The sequence below is a fragment of the Apiospora phragmitis genome, assembly GCF_038363925.1.
Source record: "Apiospora phragmitis strain CBS 135458 chromosome Unknown utg000010l:1.0-9815664.0:1.0-9183399.0, whole genome shotgun sequence".
Classification (NCBI taxonomy): Eukaryota; Fungi; Ascomycota; class Sordariomycetes; order Amphisphaeriales; family Apiosporaceae; genus Apiospora; species Apiospora phragmitis.
The window spans coordinates 1410334-1437042 of record NW_027117409.1 but is presented as its reverse complement, the minus strand read 5'-3'; the positions used below and the strand labels follow the sequence as shown (position 1 = coordinate 1437042).

At 53.2% G+C, this 26709-nt stretch overlaps 7 protein-coding genes across 7 annotated transcripts; 6 read left to right on the top strand and 1 right to left on the bottom strand.

Annotated features, from left to right (window-relative positions):
* Positions 1 to 1699: 1699 nt before the first annotated feature.
* Positions 1700 to 2755, top strand: PG994_010224 (Cell division control protein 42-like protein; the record flags this gene model as incomplete). Its single annotated transcript, XM_066861633.1, has 4 exons — positions 1700 to 1719; positions 2010 to 2129; positions 2255 to 2633; positions 2690 to 2755. The coding sequence occupies 4 exons, from the start codon at positions 1700 to 1702 to the stop codon at positions 2753 to 2755; spliced, it is 585 nt and encodes a 194-aa protein (XP_066710743.1).
* Positions 2756 to 4566: 1811 nt separating this feature from the next.
* PG994_010223 (Arginase/deacetylase) lies at positions 4567 to 6030 on the top strand (the record flags this gene model as incomplete). Its single annotated transcript, XM_066861632.1, has 3 exons — positions 4567 to 4707; positions 4889 to 5015; positions 5090 to 6030. The coding sequence occupies 3 exons, from the start codon at positions 4567 to 4569 to the stop codon at positions 6028 to 6030; spliced, it is 1209 nt and encodes a 402-aa protein (XP_066710742.1).
* Positions 6031 to 7071: 1041 nt separating this feature from the next.
* PG994_010222 (uncharacterized protein) lies at positions 7072 to 7911 on the top strand (the record flags this gene model as incomplete). The annotated part of the gene is made up of 1 exon (XM_066861631.1): positions 7072 to 7911. One exon carries the CDS (start codon positions 7072 to 7074, stop codon positions 7909 to 7911), a length of 840 nt encoding a protein of 279 aa, XP_066710741.1.
* Positions 7912 to 8958: 1047 nt separating this feature from the next.
* PG994_010221 (asparaginyl-tRNA synthetase) lies at positions 8959 to 10780 on the top strand (the record flags this gene model as incomplete). The annotated part of the gene is made up of 2 exons (XM_066861630.1): positions 8959 to 10595; positions 10654 to 10780. 2 exons carry the CDS (start codon positions 8959 to 8961, stop codon positions 10778 to 10780), a joined length of 1764 nt encoding a protein of 587 aa, XP_066710740.1.
* A 709-nt stretch (positions 10781 to 11489) lies between these two features.
* PG994_010220 (glutamine amidotransferase class-I domain-containing protein) lies at positions 11490 to 14826 on the top strand (the record flags this gene model as incomplete). The annotated part of the gene is made up of 13 exons (XM_066861629.1): positions 11490 to 11534; positions 11695 to 11718; positions 11860 to 11983; positions 12038 to 12070; positions 12121 to 12160; positions 12283 to 12347; positions 12401 to 12525; positions 12577 to 12649; positions 12713 to 12741; positions 12796 to 13329; positions 14180 to 14569; positions 14669 to 14727; positions 14790 to 14826. 13 exons carry the CDS (start codon positions 11490 to 11492, stop codon positions 14824 to 14826), a joined length of 1578 nt encoding a protein of 525 aa, XP_066710739.1.
* A 6693-nt stretch (positions 14827 to 21519) lies between these two features.
* PG994_010219 (uncharacterized protein) lies at positions 21520 to 23916 on the top strand (the record flags this gene model as incomplete). The annotated part of the gene is made up of 1 exon (XM_066861628.1): positions 21520 to 23916. One exon carries the CDS (start codon positions 21520 to 21522, stop codon positions 23914 to 23916), a length of 2397 nt encoding a protein of 798 aa, XP_066710738.1.
* Positions 23917 to 25007: 1091 nt separating this feature from the next.
* On the bottom strand, positions 25008 to 26689 carry PG994_010218 (histidine acid phosphatase; the record flags this gene model as incomplete). The annotated part of the gene is made up of 2 exons (XM_066861627.1): positions 25008 to 25121; positions 25223 to 26689. Coding segments are annotated over 2 exons (1581 nt in total), but the record flags the coding sequence as incomplete, so codon positions are not given.
* Positions 26690 to 26709: the final 20 nt, after the last annotated feature.

Genomic DNA, 26709 nt, shown 5'->3' with positions numbered 1-26709 from the left:
CGGGACCATATTTGCACACGGGATTACATACGACGCAGCACAGCACAGGAGATATAAATACACACTTGCGCATAAAGCCGAGGTCACAGTGGATAGGCGTGCTCTGGTGTCAAACGGGAGCCAGATACGAGACGTTGCTGGGTCTCTTCACCGACACATTGCAGAATATATAGTACGGTTATCGTTAAGGCGCTGCTGCCATTCGAAGCTACCAGACCTGCGATAGCATGTCATGTACTGCAGATACCTAGGTTATCAGCAGGACTCAACAGCAGTTTCCCGATCCGAGTGGGCGGGAAAGAAGTCAATCTAGCGAGGCTGAGCCAACATATCTTGCAGGACTATGCAAAATCTTGCGTCGTGAGACTGGAATTGTCGTCATCCTAATTCATCCCAAGCCAGTGGTCCCCTGATTTTTGCTTCCCACCACCCCCTCTTGGGACACGACTGCTGGTGCCACATTGAATCTACATCAACCAAGCCGAGAGCTCTGACTGACCTTCTCATGTGCTTGCTGTCCCACTAAATAACTCCCATCCAAGATTTGATTTGACTGATCCATTTCATCGACCTGTCTCGCTAGGGAAGATTACTGCAACTGCACTGCACACCAGCAATAATAAAACCCCCCAGCCGGCCTGCTTCCAGCAAAGCAAACAGGTGGATGCCGTGTCTGGACGGTACATACATGCATCCCATGCGCCGCACGTTGACTCCCAGCCTGCCGACTACTGTACATACAATACAATACATCCATCCTCGACTCCTAGGCTAGCTCAGTCCAAGGTGCACGCACACCTCTACTCTCTTCCACCTAACCCACTACCTACACCACTAACCCACTCGCGCACCCAGTCCCATCCTGCCTAGGCCTAGGTACTCTCGGGACTTCTCTAATTGATTGATTGATTGGGATACCTCACTGTACTCTCTGTCCGTCTGGTCTCCCTTTCCCTCTTGCCTCTCTCTTGGTTTGCATTACAACACCAACCGCAACGCCTGATTGACAAGTGTGCACTGGCTTACTACCCGTCCTAATCGTGACATTGCCTTCTACCGCCTGGTCACTTTTCTTCCCCCCTTCCCTCTCGTGCATCTCTGCTTTCCCGACTTGGACACAGTACTGCTTCGTCGAGCGAGGGACTTTTTTTCTGCTGCTGCTGTCAATACTACCATCCTCTTCTTCTTCACTTACAATCATTTCTGGCTTTATTATTTCTTGGGTATTACCGCCCTCGACCTCGTCTCCGTGACAAAACAACTACGCACCCCCAGCCATTCTACATACGGTCTGAGACAACGGACGCGAGAAGGACCCCCCCTCTTGAAGGAATTGTTTCTCTGCTCCGCAAAGCGACTTGGGCCAACCCAGCACCACCCAGAACGAGCACCACCAGCACCAAACCAGCGCCAGCACCAAACCAGCACCAACCAAAGCAAAAGCACAACGCAGCAGCCATTGGCAAGGCAAGGACCCATTTAACTGCGCCCAGAACGTCAGCCTCAAAGCAGCCATCACAGGAATAACTGCATCCCGTTCTTCAAGCCAAAAGCTCCTCGGCTCCCACTATCGCTTCCCCAGAGACACCCCATTAACCCTCGCGATAAGGAGTTCGATCATCCATACTTTTTTTTTCTCCAGTAGGGTCTTCCTGCATACCTTTTCTGCTCCTTTACAGGAGCACATCGGCTGGACAATATGGTGGTTGCTACGATCAAGTGAGTTACACGACCTCGACGGCTTGGCCCCCTTCTTTCTGCTCCGTCCGCCTCGAATCCCTACCCCTTAGGGGCGGGCATCATGCCAATCCTCGGGATCCAAGACGACACCGCATTTTGCGACTATGCGCATCTGCCCTTCGCACCATGCGACGGTCATTTGCCGCTCGACGACATACACAGAAACCGCATGGCGCGTTGCCGCGGCACCCGGCGTCATTGTCGCCATGTCTTTAGCCAAGCTGCATTGCCCAAATTACACTCCCGCTAACCCGGTTTCTTATATCTAGGTGTGTGGTTGTCGGTGACGGTGCGGTCGGCAAAACATGCCTTCTCATCAGCTACACGACAAACAAGTTCCCCTCGGAATATGTCCCAACAGTCTTTGATAACTATGCGGTCACTGTTATGTGAGTCTCACGCCGTTCAATTCTGGCTCGCTCTGTCCGGTCCCGAGCAGACAGGACGGCCTCGCCCCTCGCGAATGCACGGCTGCATCATAGGGACGAGAGACTAATACGCCATGCGCTTCCAGGATCGGAGACGAGCCGTACACTCTAGGACTGTTCGATACCGCTGGTCAGGAAGATTATGACCGTCTGCGACCCTTATCGTATCCCCAGACCGACGTCTTCCTCGTCTGCTTCAGCGTCACATCACCAGCCTCGTTCGAAAACGTCCGCGAGAAGTGGTTTCCCGAGGTCCACCACCACTGCCCCGGCGTACCCTGCCTCATCGTCGGTACCCAAACCGATTTGCGAGATGACCCGAGCGTGCGGGAGAAGCTGTCGAAACAAAAAATGCAACCGGTCCGGAAAGAGGACGGTGAACGCATGGCGAAGGAGTTGGGTGCGGTCAAGTACGTCGAATGCTCGGCATTGACTCAATACAAGCTTAAGGACGTATTTGATGAGGTAAGAAGACTCCGCCGACGGCCCAGCTGGTCTTTGTCTGTACTAACATGACGCAGGCCATTGTTGCAGCTTTAGAGCCACCCGCACCCAAGAAGAAATCACACAAGTGCTTGATCCTGTAAGGGATGGCATGGTTTCTTGAGCATGCGATTTGTTCTCGCACCGAGGAGATAATAAAAACGGTGCCGAGACTGAGTTCGCTGGCTTGTTTACCTTGGCGTCTTCCAAGCCACTTTTGATTTTTCACCATCACAGCGATCTAGACTTGGAAGGAGACCTGCGGTTTTCTGTGAAGGGTTTTCAGGAGTAAACCTGCCGGAGAAAACAGAGAAATACCATTACGAAGGAAGATAGGTGCTTCTTGGGGCGCAGCCGTTGCATACCTTTTCGGGTGGCCTCTACAGGTAGGGACAGCGATGGGTTCCTCGCCCAGAGAAGGACAAAAAAAGAGTCGGCCCCCTCAGGGATGGAGAATTCGCAAGAAAGAGTGGTGATCTGAGGGCACTCTTTTTGGCCGAGTAGATGCTATGCTCTGGTCTAGTCTTCCTCCTTTCCATCATCAGGCAAAGTGAAGGCAGGTTCACCAGGCCTTCCATTTTCGAGGGACACAACACTACTATGTACCTAGGGAGTAGAGAGCAGCAGGAGATTCCAGATGCAAAGCGCAATTTCGATAGGACAGTTTGGCGATTTGGAGTGCATTTGAAATTGAGTGCTTTTTAAAATCCTGCCGGAGCTCACTCACGCGATCCCTTTACAAACGAAACGAATATGACGTCTCACGGCGCAAGTCTATGAAAGCTAAGGACGGGCAGTTGTTTATTAGGTGGGTTGACATTCTTTTAATGTTACATTTCAGCGAATACATACCCTGTATACATACATCATTGTGTAGTATACCTTACATAGGTACACTACTGTACAGTCGGGCTTTCGACCCTTATAATCTTAGCATTACGAGTTTACGGTCACTCTCGCTACTTGCTGTCCTGCTAACAAACAATACACACACATCAGCTTGACCGGGTTTCAAGATGATCCCACACCCTTTCGAAGCTTTAATTTGACAGGCTTCTGTAACATCCCCTCGAGGACAATCCGATGCCGGTTGGGTCTGATCCAAGCGCTAGTGCAGCCGGCATGAACCATTGACACCCGACGACCCCAAAAATGCATGGGGAAACTGGCGGATTTATTGCAAGAAAATCGGGACTCGCCGTACAATTATTCGACGACAGCGACCATGCCATTGATGGACATGACGTGGGAACCTCAGAGGCTCAGACACGTCTTCTTCAGGCAGCACGTGATGCGACGTCACCTGAAATATTACCTATCATCATCTTTGCTAGTGGATAAATATGTGAATGGAAACGCCGCACTCACCGGCAGCCGCTTATTAGGTAACGACCTCTCTCCCCTCTGTCGGCCACGCGCCGAAATTCGAATTCGTTGCAAGAGGGAGGAATAAAGAGGGCGATATCCACACCTCATGGGCATAGCTCCGGAACGGAGCGGAGAACCCACATTGAAACAGCATCCAGCCAATGGCAACCCAAGCCGAGGGCCAGCCAGCTTATCTCTATGCTGTCTAGGTATGTATTCCATAATGTCAACTCCTCTTCCCTGCCTCCTCTCTTCGCTGCTCTCCTCAATGCGCGCGGAGTAAAACGCACCCACAGCAGACAGCCAGTCGCCCTCCACCGTCTATCTATCTAGGTATCTACCCCATGTACATGACACTAGTTTAAGTAGCCAGAGCGGCACTTCAGTCATCTGACCTACCACCTACAGGGGCCCCAACAAATAGCTATATCTATCTACTTATCTACTGCTTGCTTTCCCATTTGTGTTTCTCTTTGGCGTGTCTTCTGGACCTTCCCCTTTCAGTCAGTCTGGTTGCACAGCGTACAAGTGAGCTACCCTTGTCATCATGCGGTATACGTCGATAGTCAGTCTGGCACTTGCCTGCTGTCAGTCCGCGTCCGTCCTCGCATGCGGCGGTCATAAGCACGGCGATCGCGAATGGACGCCAGCGGAACTCGATGAGTTGGAGCGTAAATGGGGGACGGAGGTAAGTGTTCATCGTCCAACGGTGTTCTTCACGCCGCCGCCGCCATCTGTGAACGATGAGTGAGATTCCCGGCCGTCTGTCTTATAAGATTTGGGCGTTGAATCTCACGATTAATTCATCCTACGCCTTCGGCGGTGGCAGCATCATGCCGTTTAAAATTGCTATATTGACCAGGTCATAGTTTGGTTATACGGGCATCGGATCATTTGCTCACTTGAAGCACGCGAAATGCCTTACTACTCCAAGTGAGCACTACGATATCGCCATTATCGGAGCTCCTTTCGATACTGCCGTAAGCTACCGGCCAGGTACGCACCTCCTCCCCACTGCAGTAGTGTCTTGACAATTTGCGTGAACTAACACAACAACAACAACAAAATAGGAGCTCGCTTTGGTCCCCGAGCCATCCGGCAAGCCTCGTCGCGCCAGACGTCGTTCCGGGGATACAACCAGCGGGCCAACATCAACCCGTACGCCAACTGGGCCACCATCCTGGACTGCGGCGACATCCCCATCAGCCCGTTCGACAACGCGCTGGCGCTCACGCAGATGACCGAGGCCTTCGCCGAGCTGGGCAACCGGGCGCCCGTCTCGGCCCGGCACCTCCGCCGCCCGAAGCTGGTCACGCTGGGCGGCGACCACTCGCTGGCGCTGCCCGCGCTGCGCGCCCTCCGCGACTACTACGGCCCGGGCCTGCGCGTGCTGCACTTCGACGCCCACCTCGACACTTGGCATCCGGACAAGTACCCCTCGGCGTGGCCGAGCACGCAGGCCCACTTCAACCACGGGTCTATGTTCTGGCTGGCCGGGCAGGAGGGGCTCGTGTCCAACTCGAGCGCCAAGCCCAACGTGCACGCGGGGCTGCGCACGCGGCTCTCGGGCCTCGACGACTATGTGGATGACGACGCCCAGAACTGGCACCGCATCGTGAGCGACGACATGGACGACCTCGGCACGCGCGGCGTTATTGATCGTATTATGGACACCCTCGGCATCGAGGACCCGGTCTACCTCTCGCTCGACATCGACGTGCTGGACCCGGCGTTCGCGCCCGGGACGGGCACGCCCGAGCCCGGCGGCTGGACTACGCGCGAGCTCATCCGCGTGCTGCGCGGGATCGAGGGCCTGAACCTCGTCGGGGCCGACGTCGTCGAGGTCTCGCCGGCGTACCAGGGCGCGGGCGAGGAGACGGCGCTCGCGGCGGCGCAGGTCGTGTTCGAGGTGCTGAGCTCCATGGTTAAGAAAGGGTTGGCGCAGGTACAGGGGGAGGGGGAGGCGAAGGAGACGAAAGGGGAGGAGGGATTGGGTCGGGATGAGCTGTGAGTGGGGGGAGAGATAGATCCAGATGGGTATGCGAAGTTTAGGTTGGGTTTTAATGCCCTTGAAACAGCTGTTCAGGTGAAGACGGCAAACTTAGAGGTTGTGTCTGTTCTTGCTCACGACTTGACCAATCTCAGACACCCATCAGCAAGACAAAGGATTTACAAGTCTCTTCACATCTTGGGGGAAGATACACACACCGCATTTAGTCTTGATCACTGTGGAATAACCGCTTAAGTAAGTACTGTCTATGTGGAATCAACATCGAGTCGATGCTGCACAGGCTTCTATTTCAGGGAGACACTCAGATACTTTGGTTGTCTGCAGCTTCTGCTCCTTCTGCCGATTCCGCTCGAGCGTCTTCGCGCTTTCGCTCTGTACACGTTCAAGCGGATCAAATAATGGTAAAACCCAGGCGGGAAGGAACAGTCAGCCTCGGTGCAAAATCGAGAGATTTGGACCTGAAGCGACCTATGGAGCTACGGCTCATCCATTTCTCAACTCTACCACTCACTTTCGCTTCGATATCATCATACTCCCTCTCCCAGAGAACTTCACTACTCTCAGCATTCTACATAATTGCATCTTAGGAGACTCTCTTGTATATATCAGCGATTCCCTTCCGTCCCAATCGCGAACTACATAGTCAGACGATGGTAGCATGTCGTATGGAATGCCGGGCCATATGCCGGACCCTATTCCGGATCTTATGTTTCATGGCATGTGTGACCACGTGCCCTTGGACTATCCCTCCGAGGTCATCCAAACCCATTTTCATCCTCTACCGACCACCTATATCGGTTTCAAGGACCTATTCCTCAGCTACAAGTGGTCCGACTTCACCGTTATATCCCAAGGCCGTTCCTTCCCTCTTCACAGCATCATTGTCTGCTCCCGATCCAAATGGTTCCAGATTTGCTGCCGCTGCCCTCATAATGTAAGTGAGAATCAGAACCCATTTGTTGAACACATGCGAAGCCTTTAAAGCTAAGCAGTGATCCCATATGGTAGGATTTGTTGCACAATGAGATAAACCTTGACACCATGGATGTCGGCATCCTGGAAAAGTTCTTCGGCTACTTGTACACTGGCGAGTACGAGGACGGCTTGAGGCTAGAGTGCAATTTGATGTGCCCTCCCTCGGCGTCCGAGCTCATGGGGCCCTGTGACCGGCTTTCGAGAATGCCGGGCGTGTCCATCTGGGCAGACAACAAACCATACTTCAGGACGGGCCAGGAGTTACTCAGACGCTGGGTACCGGGCTGCCTTCGTCGATTGGGACCGAGCCGCTGTCTCATGGTAAGCGGGCCGAAAGGAGAACTGCAAGACTGCCGGGATTCCTGCATCCCAGCGCTCAACCAGAGCCTGGAGACGGCCTTGGACATGCTCACCGCGGCGAACTACTTCTGTGCCGACGAGCTCGCGGTTGAGGCCACTGAGAGACTGTGCTTCGCGGCAGAAGCGCTGAGTCTGCACTGCTGCTGCCAATCGCGAGCACCCCCGGCGGACAATCTAGATCTCTGCCCCCTGGACGCCTGTACTTGCGGGATCGGGGAGATCTGTAATGATGTGCTCGTCGAGCTGTCCGAATCGCCCCAACATGGGGGCTTGGCCGAATGGACCAGGACCTTTTCTGCCGCGCTTGGTCGTGGGATAGAAACTGTTGCAGAGCCTCAGGGAGCTTCGTCATCACCGCAATACACGGGCGTTCCGTACCAGCAGGGCTGGGCGCAGCCGCAGGCGCAAGAACGACTGGCAAGGAACCAACAATCACAGTTCGGGAACAGTACAACCGAAGCAATAGGGGGGCAACAGCAACAGCAACAACAGATCATATGTGTGTATCCGTCGCCGGTCTCCGAATCACGAGTTCCATACTTTTGAAGCGCCGCAAGAGCTGGGGGAGAGATGGCAGCAGCAGCGTTATCTCCAGCGCCAATATGAATAGGTCGACGTTAAGGGGTGTATCTATCGTTGAATAGGCTGCATGTTGAGTTATTTGGCTTGAAGTATCGACCATAGCGAGTAGCTCTCAGGGGCTTTATAAATACAGCGTCTACATACATGAGTTAACTGACTGGGAGATGATGCTCACTGTGACACTGTGTGCTTAACTGCTGGTACAGACTCTGACGACGTGCTCATAATACTACATGCATGGCAATGCTGATGCGGTGAGGCCGCAGACTTTGAGAGTTGTATGTTCTTGGGTGTATTGCTTCACCTTGACTAGCTGGTGAAGATGATATTCACTACATGCATCCATATGGACATCCAGGGTTATTCGAGGACGTACGATAACTAAAGATCAAGGTCATAGCTTTACTGGAAGGGCGTGCAGGGCCTTATCCTACCCCTAGCTGAATGTGTGCCAGATGAGTTTGTTTGTTTTTATTTCCGTTGCTGAGATTCTTCGTCATACATAGGTCTTTCGCTCCGAGGACATGACTCTCGCCGGTACTATCGTACAGCCAACCATTTCGGGTGGTGATAAGGCATTGACGAATGGCGCAGCTGATAGGGTAATACTCCTTGAAACTCTACACCGCTTCAGGCCTGGCAAGATGTGACGCTTTTGGCCGTTGGATGAGACACACTTTATCTATTGATTGACGATAGTGAGGGCCCGAGCTGTCAAAGCTGTCCGTTGCCGGCTCTTTCTTGGGAGTAATAAATAAGCTGGCGATGACTCATGCTGGCCAATCAAGTCGCTATCAAAGAGGCCCAGGTTGGAATGAGAATGGCAGTAATTGAACCCCACCATCCTAATCGAATTCATCCCACCAAACCCCGCCACAGTTTATCGACATATGGTAAATAGCGAGTGTGTCAACAACACCCCAATCTCGAGTTTGAACAGTCAATTTCTTGCCACTACCTACGTGCGTAACACGCGAGCCTGTCGTAGCGATCGACCGCATACCACACACCATGGCGGCTGTTCAGGAGCTCGCCGAGCGCATCAAGAACGAGGAGAAGTGCTACGTTGATACCGATGCTGGCGCTGACGACGAGACCGCCGATGGCTCGGAATTCAAGCCCTACAAGTCGCTTCCCTTCGCCTACATCCAGAACTACGAGAAGCCCACCCCTCAATACCAGATTCGTGCCTCGGTAACAGGCCCCGTCGGCCCCGAAGAGGACTCCTCCGTGCGATTACTATGGAAGGACCCGGCCAAGAGCGCTGTCAAGAAGGCCCAGGGCGCCCTTGATGCCCACAAGAAGAAGATGCAGAAGCAGGCGCAGGCCGCTGTCGAGGAGGAGAAGCAGAAGAAGCAGCGCATGCAGAACCTCGAGGACGCCAAGAAGATTGTCCTGAAGGAGGATGCCTCGCTGCCCAAGGCCCTGAAGATCAAGCTCAACCGCAAGGACATTGAGCTTGGCGAGGGCGACAAGAAGGGCACGCGCGTCAAGGTCATGGGCCGCATTCACCGTCTGCGTGCCCAGAAGCAGGCTACCTTCATCACCCTGGTCGACGGATACGGCCATCTTCAGTGCGTCTTGGTTGCGGGCGACCTGACCAAGACCTACGATGCCTTGACCTTCGCGCAGGGAACGTCGCTGGCGCTGTATGGTGAGATGCGCAAGGTTCTTGAGGGTCAGTCGGCCCCCGACAACCGCGAGTTGCATGTGGACTACTACGAGGTCCTCGGTGCATCGCCCTCGGATGAGGATGCTATCACCAACAGAGTGTCGGCCCAGCAGAACCAATGGGATGGCCAGATGTTGGATCAGAGGCATCTAGTTCTCCGCGGTGACAACGCCTCGTCGCTGATGAAGATCCGTGCCGCTGTCGAGCGCGCTTTCCAAAAGGTGTACGACGATATGGAGATTACCAAGGTTTCCCCGCCTGCCCTGGTCCAGACCCAGGTGGAGGGTGGCGCCACCCTTTTCGGTTTCCCCTACTACGATGAGGAGGCTTACCTCACTCAATCGTCTCAGCTGTATCTGGAGACGGTCATTCCTAGCCTGGGAGATGTATACTGTATCGAGAAGTCCTTCCGTGCCGAGAAGAGTCTGACCCGTCGCCATCTTTCCGAGTACACTCATGTCGAGGCTGAATTGGACTTCATCCAGTTCCCCGACCTGCTCGAGCATCTCGAAGAGATCATCTGCCGCGTTATCGACATTGTGTTCGAGAACCCGCAGATTGCTGGCTACCTCAAGGAGCTCAACCCCAACTTCCAGAAGCCCACACGCCCCTTTATGCGCATGAAGTACACGGATGCTATTGACTGGCTCAACAAGCAAGACCCGCCTATTCTGAACGAGGACGGCAACCCCCACGTATTCGGTGACGACATCGCCGAAGCCGCCGAGCGGAAGATGACCGACGCCATCAACCGTCCCATCTTCCTGACACACTTCCCTGTCGAGATCAAGGCTTTCTACATGAAGAAGGACCCCTCTGATCTGCGGGTCACCGAGAGTGTCGATGTTCTCATGCCGGGTGTGGGCGAGATCGTGGGTGGAAGTATGAGAATGGAGGGCTACGAGGAGCTGATGGAGGCGTACAAGAAGCAGGGCATTGATGCCAAGGACTACTACTGGTACACCGACCAGCGCAAGTAAGTGATGACAGCCCCTTTCAAGACTGATATGTCCCATTCATCTAACCTTTCCCAGGTACGGTACCTCACCTCACGGTGGTTACGGTCTGGGTCTTGAGCGATTCCTGGCCTGGATTGCCAACCAGCACACGGTCCGAACCACTTGCCTCTACCCTCGGTTCATGGGTCGCTGCAAGCCTTAGACGGCTTAGGATCTTGGGGGGAATATTCTGATGATATTGCATCATATGTCGCTTGGGACGATGGGGACATCGGGTGCGACAGATGGAAGCTGTCACAGTTAGATCATGGTGCACGTAGGAAGATGTGCCATTCTTCGGGACAGTGCACTATAACCAAATACAAAAAAGGGGTTTACAGGGACCATGTAGTTTTTGAACCTCGCATGTATTGAGCGTAATCCACGAAACAGATGACCAATTTGCACATTGTACGGTTGAGTGCGGTGCCACGATACTTTTCGCAGGAACTATTTTCTACTTGCCGGTTCGATATCGCAGTGACAACCCACGCTATTCTGTCGCCTCGGATGAAGTCAATCGCTCGGGTTTCTCTAGAATAATGCTGGTATGTCCTGTAGAAGAATAGAAGCCGCTTTAAAAAGGCTAGCCTGGCAGACTAAACGACTTTTAACGGCGCTTAAATACTCGGGTGGGGTTGTTAAAAATAACCAAACCTAAGCTAAGCCTGAGCCTACCACTACAAACAGTGTAGTGAGTCAGATGGATACCAGAGTTTTACTACACCACGGGTATCATTTTTTGCTTCACTACAGCCAACCCGTCCGCAACAATCTTCGTTGGGTGCAATTTTTTCTCTTTCTCTTATAGAAGACGACCAACTTTGCAAACACCGCTGAACCTTCGGTACCCTGCCGAGCCCACCATCGCAATGGCCCCCAACACTGAGGCCGAATCGCCTCACAACAACTTTGACGTACGTACTATCAGGACCCTGCAGATGGCTGTAATCGCGAGTCTGGGAGACTCACTTGTCCCCGCGACTTGCCATTGACCACCCCAGATGGGACGTGCAGGCGCAATCGATTTATAAATGCGTGAAGAATACATTCATTGGCTGACACTCGGCTTTCTAGACCATACTTGTGCTCGACTTTGGCGTATGTAATTTCGGGATTCCCTTCCCCACCTCTTCGGCCTATCTCAGAAGGCACAAGAAGCGATAATGGAGCTTCATTGTGCTGCCTGGCTCCTGAGAGGAGACCGCTTCAAATGGCAAATGCTGACTCCCGTTGTTGAAGTCTCAAACAAGCCATCTCATCCTGCGTCGGCTTCGGGCTCTTGGTGTCTTCGCCGAGCTGCTTCCGTGTACTACCAAGATCGCTGAGCTGTCATGGAAGCCCAAGGGAATTGTCTTCTCCGGAGGTATGGAATCTTTTGATGTATGAACTTTGCGCCGAGGTCTGACTGAGCTACAAGGCCCTGCTTCCGTCTACGATGAGGGCTCGCCCCGTAAATTCCCCATCTCCCAAACTTCCTGTGACCTGTACTCATATGTGTAGATGTCGACCCTGCTGTCTTTGAGCTGAATGTACCCATCCTGTGAGTAGTTTCTAGCCATTCCTCAACAATTCGGAGCCTAGACTAATACGGAGGAATAGGGGTATATGGTAGGACTTGCTCCCGCCTCAACAAATGGTATGAAACTAACACTGGTGACCCAGCTATGGTTGCCAGGAGATCGCATGGCGGATCGACTCCAAGAATGTTGCCCGTGGAGAGAAACGAGGTTTGTCACCTGTGGAACGCCATTCCGAATCATCTCTGACCCTTTTCTCGTAGAGTATGGCCACGCCGACGTCAATGTCACCAAGGTTAACAGCCATGTCGACCGGCTCTTCGCTGGCTTGGGGGAACAAGTTTCTGCGTTCATGTCCCATTTCGACAAGCTAGTTAGCTTGCCTACGGTGGGTGTAATGGAATCTTTTTATATCAGGAAAACTCACTGACTCTGAAAGGACTTTGTGGTCATTGCTGCCACTAAGAACTCGGAGTACGCCGGCATCGCCCACAAGGAGAAGCCCATCTTTGGTTTGTCTTCCCAGAGATACCTTTATGTTCAAAAACGGAATGTTGCTAACGCAAGGTGACTAGGCGTCCAATTCCACCCTGAGCTCGAACACGTTCGTCAACCCCAAGCATGAAACTATCCCTACCTCACTAACATGTGGATCTAGACACCCTGCGGAGTTGACATCCTCCGCAACTTCAGCGTGGAAATCTGCGGAGCCCAACCCAGCTGGAAAATGGGTGACTTCGTCCAGCTCGAGATCGCCCGCATCCGAGAACTCGTCGGTGATCGAGCCCTCGTCATCGGAGCTTGCAGCGGTGGTGTGGATAGCACCGTCGGTGCGGTCCTGATGAAGGAAGCCATCGGCAACCGCTTCAAGGCCATTGTCATCGACAACGGATGCATGCGTCTGAACGAGTGCGACGAGGTCAAGAAGACGCTCGGCGAACACCTGGGCATCGACCTCACCGTCGTCGAGGCCGGTGAGCTGTTCCTGAGCCGCCTCGCTGGTGTCTTGGACCCCGAGAAGAAGCGCAAGATTATCGGGTCGACTTTCATCGACCTGTTCGAGAAGGAGGCTATCCGGATCGAGAAAGAGGCAGAGAACACCCCCAACTCCGGGAAGGTCGAGTGGTTCTTGCAGGGAACGCTGTACCCTGACGTTATTGAGTCTCTGAGCTTCAGAGGCCCCTCTGCAACCGTAATCTTGCCCCCTTCCCCCCTTCCTATAATTCATGGTGTGACTATTCTCTAACCTTTTATATAGATTAAGACCCACCATAATGTCGGAGGCCTTCCCAAAAAAATGGTGAATGCTGTGATTCCTTCTTGTTCCAGTGTTTAATACCTCCCCCCGTTTTTCTTTGTTTCCCCTGAATTTTTCTGAATTTTCTTCTTCACTTTGGCCACGGACTGCTCTACAGTTGCCTACACTCCCTCCTGATACATACAATTCATTTCCTAGAAGAGGCCCCCGAGAGCCGATCAGTAAGCGACTTTCGGGGTCTATTCCTTTTTATTACAGTGTTTATCCCTCCTTATTTCAGTGTTTATTCCTCCTTTTACCAGCCTTTATTGCTCCCTATTCCAGTGTCTCAGAAGAACGAATGTACGAATTTTTCTAGAGTTGCCTGTGTTCCCTCTTGAGACATAATTTATTTCCTAGAAGAGCAACCTACGCCGAGACTCGATAAGTAAGCGACTGTCGGGGTCTATTCCTTCCTATACCTATTAGGCACCACCACTAGCACACACTTACCCCACCAAGTGGCTAGTAGGGGATAAGCCACTTCCTTTCCTTCTATATTACACATCTAAGCTCACTATACAACAACGACCGCCACGCTTGTTTGCTAGGACTACAAGCCTATTTCAGCACATTTGTCTAGTCTTGGCATCCAGTGGCACGTAACAAGTCCAGTCGTTGTTTCTCGTTATCCCAGTGTATCAGGGGGTGAGGAATTTACCGTTTATTCGAAGAGTTGCCTCTTCTCCCTCCCGAGACATTTTGTTATTTTAAAAAGAGTAATGCTAACGCTGAGAGTCAATAGATGGACGGACAAGGGCTGCGCCTCATTGAGCCTTTAAGGCTTCTCTTCAAGGATGAAGTGAGGGCGATTGGTCGGCAGCTGGGCATCCACGAGTCGCTCGTGGGCCGCCATCCCTTCCCCGGCCCAGGTATTGCTATTCGCATCCTCGGCGACGTCACCCAGGAGCGAGTCGAGATCGCCCGCAAGGCCGACCACATCTTCATCTCTATGATCAAGGAGGCTGGATTGTATGACCAGATCTCTCAAGCCTTTGCTGGCCTTGATACCAATCGATCCGTGGGAGTTTTCGGCGATCAGCGAGTCTGGGGTTACATTGTGATTCTCCGCGCTGTTCGCACGAAGGATTTCATGAGCGCGGAGATCTTCAAGTTTGACCTCGACTTCCTCGAGGTGAGTTATACTTGGGGCTCTCCCCATTTGGGGTTCCTTATCACCCAATCCAGCTCTAATAGCATTAATTTACTGTACTAACCACTCTGTTTACTCTAGAATGTCTCGCGCAGGATTTGCAACGAGGTAGAAGGCGTGGCCCGTGTGACCTATGATCTGTAAGTAAAAGCCCTTGTCTGCAATGTTGGTCTCCATCTCCGAGCTGACACCATTTTTCTAGAACCTCCAAGCCCCCCGGCACTATTGAGCTGGAGTAGGCGTCGCCGTGGAAGGCAAACAAAATTGACGGATCATGTGGCCCGGCTCGAGCCTGGGAGGAAAGATAGAAGACTGAGTCTTTTGGCGTTTGGAGACCCCACGAGAAGGCATATAGATAGAGTCGACAGAAAATGTCGCATTGCGATACCAGCGATCTTACGTAAAGGGGAGACGCAAAGCTCAAGTCATGATGACATATGATAGAATACAATGAAAGTGTCCCTGTGATTGCCATGTATAAGTACGGCCTGTCCGCGGATGCGGTGGCGGGTTTGGCCGCAAAATCTGGGGGTGGTGTTATGGTGCACTAGTGATGGCGGCGGCGATGATGAACGTCACTAAATGCTTTCCCTATATCCCCCCTTAACCACCAAATACGGTCTATGATGTGGAAATACTGTCTTCATCAATCAGATCTTTAGATATATTCGGATGGTGAGTTTACGGCGTGTGTCCCAATTTTACATCTTCTCTTAGGAATCCAATGTAGTCACCAGAGTTGAGCTTGGAGATGGATAGGCTATACCATGGTTATCGCGAAGGCACCTGTTCTCTATCGACGTGGCAAGCCAAGCTGGGTGTTGCACCGCATGTGCCATTACTCATGTCACAGCTAGGCATACGCAACGAAATGTGGTTCTCACAAATAAAAACCAGGTATCTCCTTGTGTACTAATTTTTCTTCCTTTTTTTTCATTTGGTATAACAAAGCTATTATTTTTTGTCACTCCGGTGCTGCCGGACGATACAGTATAAATGTGGAAATATAGCCCTGAGACGAACTGTCAAAGGGCGGGACACGATCGACACACCATGACGAAACTGGGTATTGAATACGCGGAGGGGCATAAAGTGGCGGCCCAGAAGGGAAACCGACGGGAACAATGATGGGGGAAGCAGTCGAGAAGGTTTTGCCGTATTCTTTCCCACTGCCACTTTCAGTGTACTCTATCAGATGAGACGATGATACGACATGGCACGTGGGAATATCCATGGATGATGGACGCGGCAATGGATGGGTGGCAGGGATGGATAGGAGGGGGAGGATGGATCATCCTCTGGCTCTCGGCTTCACCTCTCTCGATAGAGCTCTCTGTTGACCAAGAGAAGATAGATGCCTGCGACGTGCTTCTGGACTGTGCCAAATGCCGGACATCTGAGATGCATGGCATGTCCTTACAAAAAAGCCCGACATGCCTTACGATACATACAGCCGCCAGCCACGCGCGATTACTTCGCTTGCTTTGCGTGCCCCCCCCCTGATGAGATGCGCGCGATGATGATGATGATGGAGGGTGGTATGCATTTTCATGCACGGGCTAACTAGCAGCAGCAGCGCAAGAATGGACGGGTACCTTACCGTAGTCCAGACCAAGAGAAAGGTCTCGCTCTTTTTTTGCCTATGTTGGCGCAGGGGTCTTTTATGTGGATATGGTGCGTGCGTAACCCGAACCGTCCGTTCCATTGGTTGGGGATTGCAGACTGAAATAGGGGTTGTAACCTGCATAGACGGTGAGAGAGGGACTGAGGGGTGAGTAGTTGGAGGTAGGCTAGGAGGTCATGAATCCTTCCTGTGACATAGCAAGATAGTTAGTTGGCTGGCCTTACCACAATCGTATTGTCCCGAAGGAAGGAGGTTGGATTTCTGGATAAAATGTCCGTGTCTCTCTCCACGGCAACTATTAACTGGAGTCTGGAGGGGCACGGTCACAGTGGGTTACGCATATACGATGATAGGGAGAAAAAAAGAGGATGATGTGGTCTGAGAGCTCTTTTGTCCATGTGCGTAGGCCCTCCTTTTGGACCCCTCCAGTCGATAAAAGAAATAATGACATGGACACTCTCCAAAAGACGATCTTTTTCGGGGGTTACGCTACAGAGTATCGCGGACCGTTCTGGGGAAAAGAAAGGTTGTGTTCCAAGACTATCTCCCTTTAGCCTCCAAAACTACTGTGACTAAGCTAGAAAGCCGTCGGGTTTGTGACAGGCTGTAGCTGACGATCCGAGAGACGGATAGAAATAGAACTGATGATTGAGTCTAGAAGCTTTTAGTGAGGGAGGGAGGCAAAAAAGATAACACTGAAGGTGATAAGCAACTGAAACGTCCGGTAACAATGCCTTGTGTGTTGTTGGCTCCCTCGGGTACGAGGGGGTTTCAACTTCTCGCCTCTAACATGCGAGAATATACCTGAGAGAAGAGAACCCACTGCATTGATCAACCATCCACGGCGCGTGCCCCGTGTGCCCGATTGCCAGACACGACCTTGGGGGCGCGGTAGAGGACTCTCGCTCGGAGCTTCCCCCCTAAGCCCCTGACACCTGATTGATGGCAGATGCAAAAGGCAGATAATGGATAACTCAGAGAACCTTCTGTGTCACTGAATAAGGGTCTTCTTTTTTGGAGCCCGCTGCCCGCGCGTGGCGATCTGCAACGTTGGAAAATAAATGCAAGGACACCGATGCTATGCTATCGAATGGAACGCCGAGCCACGATGAGATGGGAAAGAGAGATCCAGCACTGCCTGCTTGCCTGTTTCTCCATCGGCATCAAAGCAATTAACGGAGTGTCAATTCATGGCTGCATACGTTATATTACGAGAGCACTCAATCTGGGCCGTGTGGCTGCGTCAACTCGTACTTGGGCTTGCAAGATGCAGATTCCGATATGCAGGAACGAAATAGGGACCGACCGACCCCACGAAAGCCATCCAACATCCCAGAAACCCCCCTTTTTGTATGTACGGTACGTACCCCTGAAAGTGCATACGACTCAGGCTCGCTTTCCTTATGCACTTTGGGGCTCATATGTGGGTCGCCTGTCTGCCACCAAAAACATCACCAATAAGGCCCCGATCCGACCGACCGGACCCACTTTTCTACCACCTGGGTCGACCAGACCCCCAAACGACAGATTTGGTAGGGAAATAGGTACAAAGTTGTCGAAATATGGGCCTCAACCCCTTGCTAGCGGTACCGGAACCACCTGCTCACGCCCCTGAGACTGCATCTTTTCAAAAATCGTATGCAGTATGCACTTTATGCACTTTCCCACTAAACAGTGAGTCGGGCTGGAAAAAATATGCACTTACACCCACATATGCACTTTCCCCCGTATGCAGTTTCAGGGGTAGATACTGTATGTATGGCAATACAATATCGTAGAGCACGCCGGCACTTTTTATTGGTGACATCTTCCTTTGGGGCTACGTATATACGCGAAATCCATATGCAGGGTGGGATCTGGCGGCATGTTGGGAAAGAAAAAGCCACCGTCATATAACGAGGCTTGCTTGGAAAACATGACTCGTCGCCGGGGCCGGAAAACGCTGTTGCCAAAGTCCAAATTAGAAGACGAAGTTGCGGTTGTTGTACCTGCAGGTAAGCCGCATATACAGTACGTAGATCGTGCAGTAATTTGACGCCAGCGCTTCCGCCATGTTGCTTGCTGGCTGGGCAAATGGGCAAAAGATTCACGAATCACCACCACCAACCCACACAATCAGCAAGTCGCACAAACTAACACCGCACCGTACTACCGTGGCACATAGCTACCGCCATATGCACTTACTACAGCGAAGACCCTTGCGCTATGGAGATGAGCGTGTAGGACGAGGCGCGTGGTACCTGCTTCGAATCGAACTTCTTCTTGTTGAAAATGTGCCGCTGGGAAAAACACCTAATAGACCACCTAAATGTATTGCGTGTGGCAGTAACTACATGTACACATGTCAATGCTAGTATTGGCTTCTTCCGATGTTTCTTTTGAGAGCCGGGACGTAGATTGCGTTACGCCTGGCCCAACCTGCAGACAGGGCGCGCGGGCTGGAGTTTGAATTGAGTTGGCGTCGTTGCCAGCTCTCCGTAGATTTTGGTCTAGGTTGTCAGACGGGCACTTGAGGGAAAAGCAGCCGCTGTCAAGTCTGTCCTTCCGCTTGGGACAGACATCGGTGGCGGCTGAACCACCAAGACTGAAGGAATCGGACCAATCTTGTTGGGTGACAATCTGTCCTACCTTACCCCATTCTTTCTTCCCCTTACATCCGTGTCAAAAACGATCAACGACCAGGTAATTGGCCATATATATGCGAGGCGCCTATATAGGCGTCAGTAAGCGTATATGGGGAGGGTCCTAAAGAGTGGCTGACGGGACATGTCAATTTATACGATCATGTAGTAGAGTCTCAACACGTATATCACTCCAGTCCATCCTTAGGAGAGCCATTGTTGGTTGCCAGGTTCGGTCGGTCTTGCTCTCTCTCTATCGTCACAATTAGGCAAAGCTATTGAAAGCTCGACCGACCTGAGGCTTGGCATGGTTTCCCGAAGTGCATGGTGGTTTTCTGATTGATCCAAAAGTCGAGTGAGCGGGAAAACATCCCACTAGACCAATAACCCCTACCCTACGCCGATGCAACGGGCCCCCAAGCCCCCCCTTCAGGCTTTGGTGCGCCAACAGTCCCGATTACTGGGTCTGGACCAGGAATTCCAGGAGCCGTCTCTTCGTGCTTATGGAGAAAAAACGGCTTAACGGCACTTACCTTTCTGGTGTATCACTCAAGAGCTACTACTTGTTGTTGATGAACTTACCGCTTGCTTACCCTGCCGAACCTACAATGCAATTGATCATTGATGTCTGTCTTGTACTGACTGACTGGCAGTGTTCATCAATTGAATTGAGTTGACAGTCCAATTGACGTTTTTTAGTTCTTATGTCGGCTCCTTCGTGTATCGATCAAATCAAACCCAGTTGCTCGAACTAGTAATCAATACATTGGACGTTTTTTTCTGCCACACGCACCTCTGCGACATCTGTACATATCCCCATCGTCCCCAATCGATCTCAACTACATACGTACCTACATATGTGTCTTGAACTTGCAGGTTGACAGACAACTAGCAAGCGCTGTCGAAATAGACCCAGGAAATAAGTAAGCCGCAAGTCGCGTGCGTTTTCCTTTTCCACCTATACACAGTACACATATTACTACATGCAGCATGGCTACCGTTACCTACATAGATGCACCTGCATATACCCTCCCCCCAAAGCCAGGCCCGGCCGCCGTCGCGTGATGGATGGCATGTATGTATGTAGGTACCAACCGAAAATGAATATCGATGCAAGTTGGCGATGCAGGTACCCTGGCAGCGGACGGAGTGGGACAAGATACATGCCTCCAAACTCTCACCCCCTACCTCCCCTACATGCCCCCCCCGAATCCCCTGTTTTATCAGCGCTAGAGCGTGCTGCTAAAGAGAGGGACCAATGATCCCTGACTGCTCTCATTAAACTAGCAGCCAATTCAGGCCCATTTGGGTAATTGGGTGACAAGGACCCGTCCCCTTCCTGCCCTGCGTGTGCCCCCTTGCTCTCACAGTGTTCACTGCCTCCTTACCATTGAAGCGAGAAAATCGTGGTTCGTTCGGACGTTCGACACCGAGACCCCCAAGCCCGTCTCTCTCCCATCTTGCAATTGAAAAAAGACCCCCCGTTTTGATCCAGCTCTAATCCTAGACTGTATGTAGTAGGTACATTATCTTTTGGCGATCCTACTCTTTTTTCCTTCATTTCTCTTTTCTACTCCCACTCTCTTCCCTCTCCCTCTTCCTCTCCCTCTCCCTCCTGCCTTGGTCCTCCAGTCCTTTTCACCCCGACGACGACCTTCGTCAGCCTCGTATCCAGCTTTGGATCTTCTCTCTACAGCTTTCTATTTACCTACACTCGTTCATTCGCGTATAGTTTCTCTTAATATTCTTATACCTTTGCCCACAACCATACCGCTGCTTTGCAATAGCCGGCTAGCTAGACCGCCAAACCAACCCGAGCCCACTCTATTCTCATAGGATCCTTTCGAGAAAAGAGTCCCACAGCTTGCTGCTATATTTTCTCTGCCCCCAGCCCCAAGACAAATATCTTAAGAAACCGACGAAACCATCTGGTGTGTGTCCAGCTTCGAGACAACGGGACAAAGGAAATCTGCCGTCTGGTCGACCTCTCGACGCTCGTTTCAGGCAATTTCTTCCATTCGTTCGCTTTCTTTGGAGGATCTTATCGTCGCCCCAAATCTTTGTTCGACGGAGCCGTATCGACAACCAGATCCACTTGACTTGTCCTTAACCGCCACGTCAAAGAGACCTCGAGTCCCTCCATATCTGCGGTCAGCATTCACGACAATTTCTCTCTGATTCTACCCTGGCCAGCTCTGGGTATAGCAGTGCATTCACGACACAAGATTACCGTTGCCTCCTATCTGTTCGACATAATTATCCGCTTGTTCAGCTCTTTTCTAGCAGTGGCTTTCTCGTGCCTATACTGAACCACGTCGCCAACCATAGAAGCGGACGCCGACCTGTTGCACATAGGCCCCTCCGTGCTTGTTGCTGAACGCCAGCTTTTCGTCACCCTTTTAAAACACGATACCTTTGAGATACCCCGTCATCTTCGGATCTGCTCTCTGCTTGAACAGACTCGGAGTGGTTCAACTTCGCCATTTTGCCTACCAGCTTTATTAATCTCGTTCCGACCTTTGCTTGCTACATTGTGTGAGCCCTGCAGCGCATTTCAGACGAGCCGCTCAATTCTCTTCCCAACCCTCAACTCGGTGCCTGATCGCTCGGGCACTCGCTAATCAGCCAAAACGGCGGTTCTATCTCACGTCCAGCGGGACAACCTTGTCCCACCTCATCTACTCGGGATGCAGGACCTTCAAGGATCGGGTATTCCCACCGGGCCCGCCCAGGGCGGCCCTAACCGCTTCGGCCATACGTCCAAGCCGTCCACCAGCGAAACCGGTTTCTCTCACGGAGCTTTCACCTCGAACATCTCCGGATTTGCGGACCGACGACGTGGCAACATTCCTTCGATCAACACCCAGCCGGCCCACCACCAACAGTTGGCTCCCCCGACCACCCAGAACGACATGGCTACCCCTGGCACTGGCTACGATATGAACTTCACTCCTCTGTTGCCCTCCCAGTTGCTGCTCGGCAGTCCCTTCCAGCCTGGCAGCCCTGGTGCTTTCCAGAGCCCCCAGTTCCAGAGCATGCCTCAGTTCCAGCAACAGAACGGTCAGCAGCAGCACCACCAGAACGGCATGGGTAGCCCTGTTCAGCAGAACATCTCTCCCCAGAACTACCAGGCCATGGTGTCGCCCTCGACCTACGGCGCTCCTCAGTTCTTCCAGCCTCAGTCTCCCACCGGAGCTTACAGCCAGATGGGTGGACAGATGCCAATGTCTCCTGGCTCTCCTGTTCCCATGAGCCCCACTGGAATGGTCACCGGCACTAGCAGGACTGTTTACTTGGGTAACATTCCCCCGGACACAACCGCCGAGGAGATCCTTGGCCACGTCCGCAGCGGTCAAATCGAGTCGGTTCGTCTTCTGCCCGACAAGAACTGCGCCTTCATCTCTTTCCTGGATGCGAACGCCGCCACCCACTTCCACTCTGATGCCATCTTGAAGAAGCTGTGCATCAAGGGCCAGGACGTCAAGATTGGCTGGGGCAAGCCTTCGCAGGTTCCAACTTCGGTAGCCCTTGCGGTTCAGCAGTCTGGTGCTTCCCGCAATGTCTACCTCGGCAACCTGCCTGAGGATATTAGCGACGAGGAGCTGCGGGATGATCTGGGCAAGTTCGGTGCCGTTGACACTATCAAGATTGTCCGGGAGAAGAACATTGCCTTCATTCACTTCCTGTCCATTGCCAATGCCATGAAGGCTGTGCAGCAGCTGCCACAGGAACCCAAGTGGCAGACTCCCCGTCGCGTGTACTACGGCAAGGATCGATGTGCCTATGTTTCCAAGACCCAGCAGCAGAACGCTGCCCAATATCTTGGCATTGCCCCTGGTTATGCTCATATGCTCACCGGTGCGGACCGCGAGGTCATTTCCAATGCCCTTGCTCAGCAATCTGTTGCGGCCGCTGCCGTTGCGACAACTGCTGGTGGCATCAACAACCTGGGCAACCGTACAATCTACCTGGGCAACATCCACCCCGAGACCACTATCGAGGAGATCTGCAATGTAGTACGAGGTGGTCTGCTTCACCACATCCGATACATCCCCGACAAGCACATCTGCTTCGTTACGTTCATCGATCCCACCGCTGCTGCCTCTTTCTACGCGATGAGCAACATCCAGGGACTCATGATCCACAACCGTCGCCTCAAGATTGGTTGGGGTAAGCACTCTGGAGCTCTGCCCCCGGCTATTGCCCTTGCTGTCAGCGGTGGTGCTTCTCGAAACGTGTACATTGGAAACCTCGACGACACATGGACTGAGGAGCGCCTGCGACAGGACTTCTCCGAATTCGGCGAGATCGAATTGGTCAACACCCTCCGCGAGAAGAGCTGCGCTTTCGTCAACTTCACCAACATTGCCAATGCCATCAAGGCTATCGAGGCCATTCGCAGCAAGGACGAGTACAAGAAGTTTAAGGTGAACTTCGGTAAGGATCGTTGCGGCAACCAGCCCCGCCAGATGCAGCAGAACCAGAACCAGTCCCAGTCTCCCCGTGAGAATGGTGTTCCGTCCCCGCCTCCTCAGGGCAGCCAAAACGGCAACTCGCCTACTGGAGGACCCCAATCGCCCCAGTCAGCTAACGGAAACCCCGCTATGTTCTCGAACGGCAACAACCCGTTGACCCTGTACCTCAGCCAGGTCTCGCAGCAGGCCCAACAGCAACAGCACCACCAGCAGAGTATGCTGGTCTCTCAGCAGCAGGCTCTCTTCGGTACCGCCTCATCGTCACCTAACGAGTTGTCCCTCGAGGTTCCTCAGCAGGGACATATGGGTCACGGCCAGTCTGCAAGCATCTCGAACGGACTGGGCCCTAACGGAGCTTCGAACGGCGCCACCACCATCGGTGGGCTCCTGGCCCCCAACTCCCGCGGCCAACACAGCAGGGCCGTCAGTCTGCCGGCTTTTGCTCCTGGCTTTGAGAATGGTGGCAACAGCCCCGTCGGCGCTCTTGGCAATGATGGCGAGCGCCGAGGTCACCAGTACCAGGCCAGCTACGGCGGCATGGGCTCCGGCTTCGGTCTTGCTATCCAGGGAGGCCTCAATGGATGGGTTGAGGAAGAGGTTGCCAACTAGGCTATAATGCCAGATTAAACGATTTCTGAGATGGTGTGTGGCCAGGAAAGACTAATACGTTGTAATTGTTGCGCTGGGTTTATTCTGCCGGGTTTCTCTTTTCGATTTCACTGATCACGTTTTCATTTTCTGTATGATCTTTGTAACGAGCCCTAGCATCAATCTTTCCTGGCTGCACAGCCATGCTTTACGAAGAGGAAGAAGACGATATTGTCAGACGTTTGAATGGGAACGTCGTATGAGTACAGTGATGGAAGACGGATGCTGTAGCCCATGGATCTCTGAAAATGAGATGCCACCTCAGCTATCCTTGTGCATAGTTTCTGATGAGAATGTGGAGTCATGAGAAGGAAAGGACAAAGCACAGACATATCATCAGGGTTGCCCCTGATGTCACGGGTTCTGGAGTGCCTACTAGCTATATTAGCATATAGGCATATCTACTGGGTGTGTATGGGCAGGGTTAAGGGAAATATAATCAATATCTAAACCAAACCGGCCCAACTCGCTGCTGTGAAGAACAGTTTATACTACCATTCTTGTCTGTGCTATGTTGCTAATCGCTTCTCGCCAGTGCCAAGCACTCAAGTGGCCATTTCGGTAACTTTGTCACAGTCGACCTATTGCATTGTAAATGTCCGATCCAAGAAAGTTTCGATAAAACATATCATTCGCAACCAACTGTATTTATATCTTCCTATTGTTTTTATCATACCGTTCTTATGCTTTCCCAGTCTTCAGTAATCATTCTTCAACTCCATCAGCCAGCCAGCCATTGTAGAAAACACAATGCAGACCAGCCCACCATTATAACGCCGTGATAGTAAGCAAGAGAGAACACAATATGTACAGCTTAAACGATCTAGAAACAATGATGATACGAGAAGTGTTATTATCATCGTAAGGGAGGGGACTAGGGGAAGGGGCGAGATCAGGGCTTTTTCTTCTTTTCTTTGTTATTGGCCTTGTAGCTCCTCCCCTGCAGAACTCTTGTGTGTGCATGATTAGTAGGTAGGTATGGTTTGTATAGTTTACGACCACGGCACTTTCGGTGGCCCTGGATAACGATGACTGGTGACTTTGGCTGCTCTTTAATATCCCGCCGGTTCCGGCTTGGTGGGGAAGGCAGGCGCGTCCAGGTTGGCTTTGCACTCGGCCTTCCAGTCCTTCGGGACGTATTTGTCTACAATGGATTTGAAGGCCTCCTGTATTACCGAAGAAAAATGGGTCAGTCAACATAACTCAGTTGTGAAGAGAGTTTCGAGTTGTGGTACAGTTGGAAAGATTAACTTGATGGAGGACTTACAAGAGTACAGAAGCTGTCGTCGCCTTCGAGGTGGTTACCGGGCTTGCTGCATCCGGGTACCTTGACGACGGCGTCGTTGTACCGGAGACGTACGTAGTAGCCCTCGAGCTTGCGCTTCTCGTCGGCTGTGAGTTCGGTCGTCGGTTTGCGTCCGATGCCCGGGGGCGGCGCGCCGGGTTTCACGGAGGAGGAGCCACCGAACCAAGAGGTCAGACTGCCGAACCAACTACTGCTGTTGCTGTTGCTGGTCGTAGCACTGGCCTCGCTAGGCGGTATAGTCGGGGTGGTGCCCGGGACAGACGACGGTTTGACGTGGTCGGCCTTGCGGAACATCTCGATGGCGATGTGGCTGGTGTACGGCGGCCACTTGTCGCCCTCGAAGGCGCCGAGACTGGCGAGCACGCCCGCGAGCGTGGTGTCGTGGCAGCCGCTCAGCCCGAAGCGGATGGGCGTCGCGGCGGTGCCCCGCCTGATGGCGGCGGCGCCCAGGTCGTGCGCGGTCTCGTACTCGCCGTCGGCGGTGCTGCGCTCGGCCGAGCCGACCATGCGGCTGACGACGTCGCCCATGAGGCCGCCGACGCCCAGGGCGCGGTACTCGCGGCTCTCCTTGTAGCCGGCGAACCACTCTTCGACGCCGATCTTCTCGACGATGTCGCGGCCCTTGCGGTCGTAGAACTTGGCCGGCAGCCGCGTCTCGGGCCCGTGCGCCAGCGTCGAGTTGATCGTGTCCATGATGCCGCTCAGGCGCGGCTTGCCGTCGACGGCGACGCGCGGGCTGTCCTCGGGCATCCACGCGCCGTACAGCTTATCCAGGTACGCCATCTCGGCCGTGTCGTTCCAGCGGTCCGCGGCGCGCTGCGCGAAGGCCCGCGACAGCGCCGCGAACCGCCGGCAGTTGCTGTCGTTGGGGAACAGCGTCTCGTCGCCGGGGGCGCGGGTCAGAATGCTCGGCGCCGGGAAGTCGGGCGCGCGCGTGTGCGGCGGGTACAGGCCCGAGAAGGTTTGTTTGAGGCTCTCGAGGGCGCGCGGAATGGGCGTCGCGCGCAGGTACAGCGAGTCGGCGGTCGCGGGCGCGGGCGGCAGGAAGCGCAGCTGCTCGACGTAGAGGTGGCGCAGGCGCGTGCCGAGGTCGTAGGTCGTGATGCGGCCCGTGTCCGTCAGCATGCCCATGTCGCAGATGGCGTCGAGCTCGCCGCCGGGGCCGCTCGCGATGACGGGCTCATCGTTGCGGCCGAAGGCCTCGAGCCGGCGCTTCCACTCGAGCGTCGAGAACTGGTGGGGGGTCGTCTTGTTCACGGAGCGGTCGAGCACGGCGGCCTTCAGCTGCGTCACGGCGGCGCAGTACGGCCAGAAGGCGGGCAGGCCGGCGTTCTGGAAGCGGGCCGAGACGGGGGAGCGCTCGCCGTGGCGCAGCAGGATCTGCACCAGCTGGAGGTCCAGGCCGGGCGGGTAGAGTGCCTGCAGCTCGTCTTGGGTGTAGGGCGGGC